This window comes from Charadrius vociferus, unplaced genomic scaffold, assembly GCF_000708025.1.
Source record: "Charadrius vociferus isolate BGI_N301 unplaced genomic scaffold, ASM70802v2 scaffold1020, whole genome shotgun sequence".
NCBI lineage: Eukaryota > Metazoa > Chordata > Aves > Charadriiformes > Charadriidae > Charadrius > Charadrius vociferus.
The window spans coordinates 493833-496544 of record NW_009646502.1 but is presented as its reverse complement, the minus strand read 5'-3'; the positions used below and the strand labels follow the sequence as shown (position 1 = coordinate 496544).

The following is a 2712-nucleotide window of genomic DNA, read 5'->3' as shown; positions in this document are numbered from 1 at the left end:
TGGGGAAGGGGGGTGAAAGGGCGGCGCCGGGGGGGGGGGGGGGGGGCACAAGGAAGGCAGGGGACAGACCCTGAGCAGGGGGAGGCAGTGTCCCGGGACTCCCCCGCTGGGCAGGGGCTGGCAGCGGCTCCTACCTGAGGATCCTGGGAAGGGGGAAAAGAAGTGGCCTCCCCTGTGGTGCCGTGGACCAGGTCCTCGCAGCTCGGAGAAGGGCAGCATCTCATCTGGAAGGTAGGGCCGCCCCCCCGTCAGCATTGCCCCCATGGCTTGGCGAGCCAGGAGCAGGGCACCGCAGTGGGGACCCCCCTGCTGGGGCCAGCCATGCGCTCTGTCCCCGAGTCCAGTGGCTGCCCCGGGGCCAGAGAGGTGCCCAAGAACCAGCCCCCGGCCTCCCTCCCTGCCCTGTACGCACCAAAGAAGTCAGCGAAGGGGTCTCGCCCACCGAAGAACTCCCGGAAGACATCATGAGCGCTGCGGAAGGTGAAGGTGAATTCAGGGGCCCCGGCATCGGCCCTGGAACCCCCCGGTCCTGCAAGAGGGAAGAGGTTCAGAGTGAAGTGGAGCTCTGGGTGGGAACCCCCCAAAGGATGGGGAGGCCTGGGGGGCACAGACCCACACCTGGTCTTCAGAGCTGTATTCAGGGCTGTATTCAGAGCTGCACTAAAGCCCCATGGCCCCTCTCGCCCACTCACCTGCCCCCATGAGTCCATCCTTGCCATAACGGTCATAGACATCGCGTTTCTGCTCTGGAAGGAGAAGAGAGGAGGGCTGCGGGGAAGTTGGCTGCCAGGCATGGGCAGGAGCACCAACGCTTTCCCCCAGCCAAGGGAGGTGCAGAACAGCAGGGAGCAAGAGGAGGGGGGTGCCATGAGCCCCCGCTGCACTGGCACCACTCCCAAACCCAAGTCGGGGCATGGGGCAAGGATGTGCAACCCCATCCTGGAGGCCAGCACGCCAGCATCTCTCCCAAGAGCCATTTTTGGGGGGTGCATGGGGAGGTAACCAAGCCCCACAAGCCTGGCAGTAAAGCTGGAGGGACCCGCTACCTCCTGGGGATGTCCAGGGATGCCACTTGGGTGAGCCCAGCAGCAGGACACCCCAGGGTAAGCAGCCCCAAGGGCTGGGCGGGGGGGGGACACATGCGAGACAGCATCTTGGCCTCTTACTGTCCGACAGCACTTCGTACGCTTCGGCGATCTCCTTGAACCTCTGCTCGGCATACTCCTTGTTGTCTGGGTTTTTATCCGGGTGCCATTTCAGCGCGGCCTTCCTGTACCTGCACAGACAGGCAGCGATGGGCACGCAGCAGCCCCGTGGGCAGCGGGGGCTCCCTGGGCCAGCAACCCTCTTCTGAGCACACACCTCCAACCCTGGGTCAGGGGCACCCCAAGCCCGCTTCACCCAGCGCCCTACAGCCTCAGGCATCAAACGGGAGCTTCCCGGACTGGTTCTGCCTCCCAAGCAAATATTTGCGGCATGACCCCAGCAGTGCAGCCTGGGCTACAGATTGATGCTCACAGGTTTGCTCCAGAGCCTTCCCGGGCTCTGGTGTGGGTGTGCATGGACCAGGGGTCGCTGGGGTACTCCTGGGGTCAGCTGAGCACAAGCAGCCCTTTCCTCCCGCCTGCAGCTAGCTGGGCTTAACCCAGGCTGCCCAGCTTCTCTCACCCACACTTCGGAAGCCCCTCCAGCCGGGACCTTTGTTCCCTGCTTCTGTCCCCCCCAGGAAAGCCACCAGTTCGAACTGTTTCCCCACGGGTGATGCCTCACCGCTTCGAGAGCAGCCAGACCTCGGCAGGGTGGCGGGCGGGAGCTGTGGGAGGCTCTGTCCGCCCCCGGGGCTCCCCCACAGCGCCTGGGGTGCAGCACGGGACCTGCCAACGGGGCCCAAGTCCCTGCCAGGGGGACATGCTGTTTCTCACCCCACGAGCTCCATCCCCTGACCCTGGCGCCAGCAGAGCCCCCCGCACCTCAGCCCTCTGCCATCCCCGCACCCTCCAGAAAGGAGAGGAGATGCCTCCAAAAACCAGTGGGACCCACCTCCCGCCTCCATCCCCAGCCCTGGGGCTGAGAGCGGGGACAAAGGGACCAAACCCCACCAAGAGATGCCTTTGTGCTGCAGCAAAGCCCAGCCCAGCTCTGGCCTCCGCACAAAGGAAACAAAGGCTGGATTGTCACCTCTGGAGCTGGGTTCTGTCCCCACCGGCCCCCCGCAGGGAGCCCCTGCCTCGCTGGCACGGGGCGGGGGGGTTGAGGGGTGGCTCGGGCAGGGGCACACCTGCCATGCACTTACGCCTTCTTGATGTCCTCGGCGGTGGCATTGCGGCTCACCCCCAGCGCTTCGTAGTAGTCCACCATGACGTGCGGCTGTCCAGTGGGGTCACTACAGGGGCGGGGGGGAAAGCAACATCAGGGGGTCCACAGGCACAGCCTGGCAGCGCGGGGTGCGAGAGAGCATGGGTGGCCTGACCTGCCCTCCCCAGGCTCTCTGGCCACCCCACACCACAGATCCCCCCAGAAGAGCGGCTCCCCAGCACCCTGCCTGCACCCCGGCCACCTGCACGCACGCACAGCCCCAGCCGGGGACCCCCTTGCTGCTGTCACACCGCCGACCCACCTGAGTCACCCCAATTTGCTAAGCAAGGGGACGGGCATCCCCGCTGCTGTCCCCTCCGTCTGCCCCACTCCCTGCTCCCCCAGTTACCCCACCTC

At 65.9% G+C, this 2712-nt stretch overlaps 1 protein-coding gene across 1 annotated transcript in view; it reads right to left on the bottom strand.

Annotated features, from left to right (window-relative positions):
- The window catches only part of DNAJB2 (DnaJ (Hsp40) homolog, subfamily B, member 2), a gene marked incomplete at its 3' end in the record, with an annotated part of 2868 nt that extends 510 nt beyond the window's left edge, over positions 1-2358 (bottom strand). The window contains exons 1-5 of the mRNA XM_009883885.1: positions 2294-2358; positions 1167-1276; positions 693-746; positions 413-529; positions 66-224 (exon numbers count right to left, since the gene is read on the bottom strand). Of these exons, the coding sequence (XP_009882187.1) occupies positions 66-224; positions 413-529; positions 693-746; positions 1167-1276; positions 2294-2358 (505 nt within the window). The remainder of the gene's footprint in view (positions 1-65; positions 225-412; positions 530-692; positions 747-1166; positions 1277-2293) is intronic.
- Positions 2359-2712: the final 354 nt, after the last annotated feature.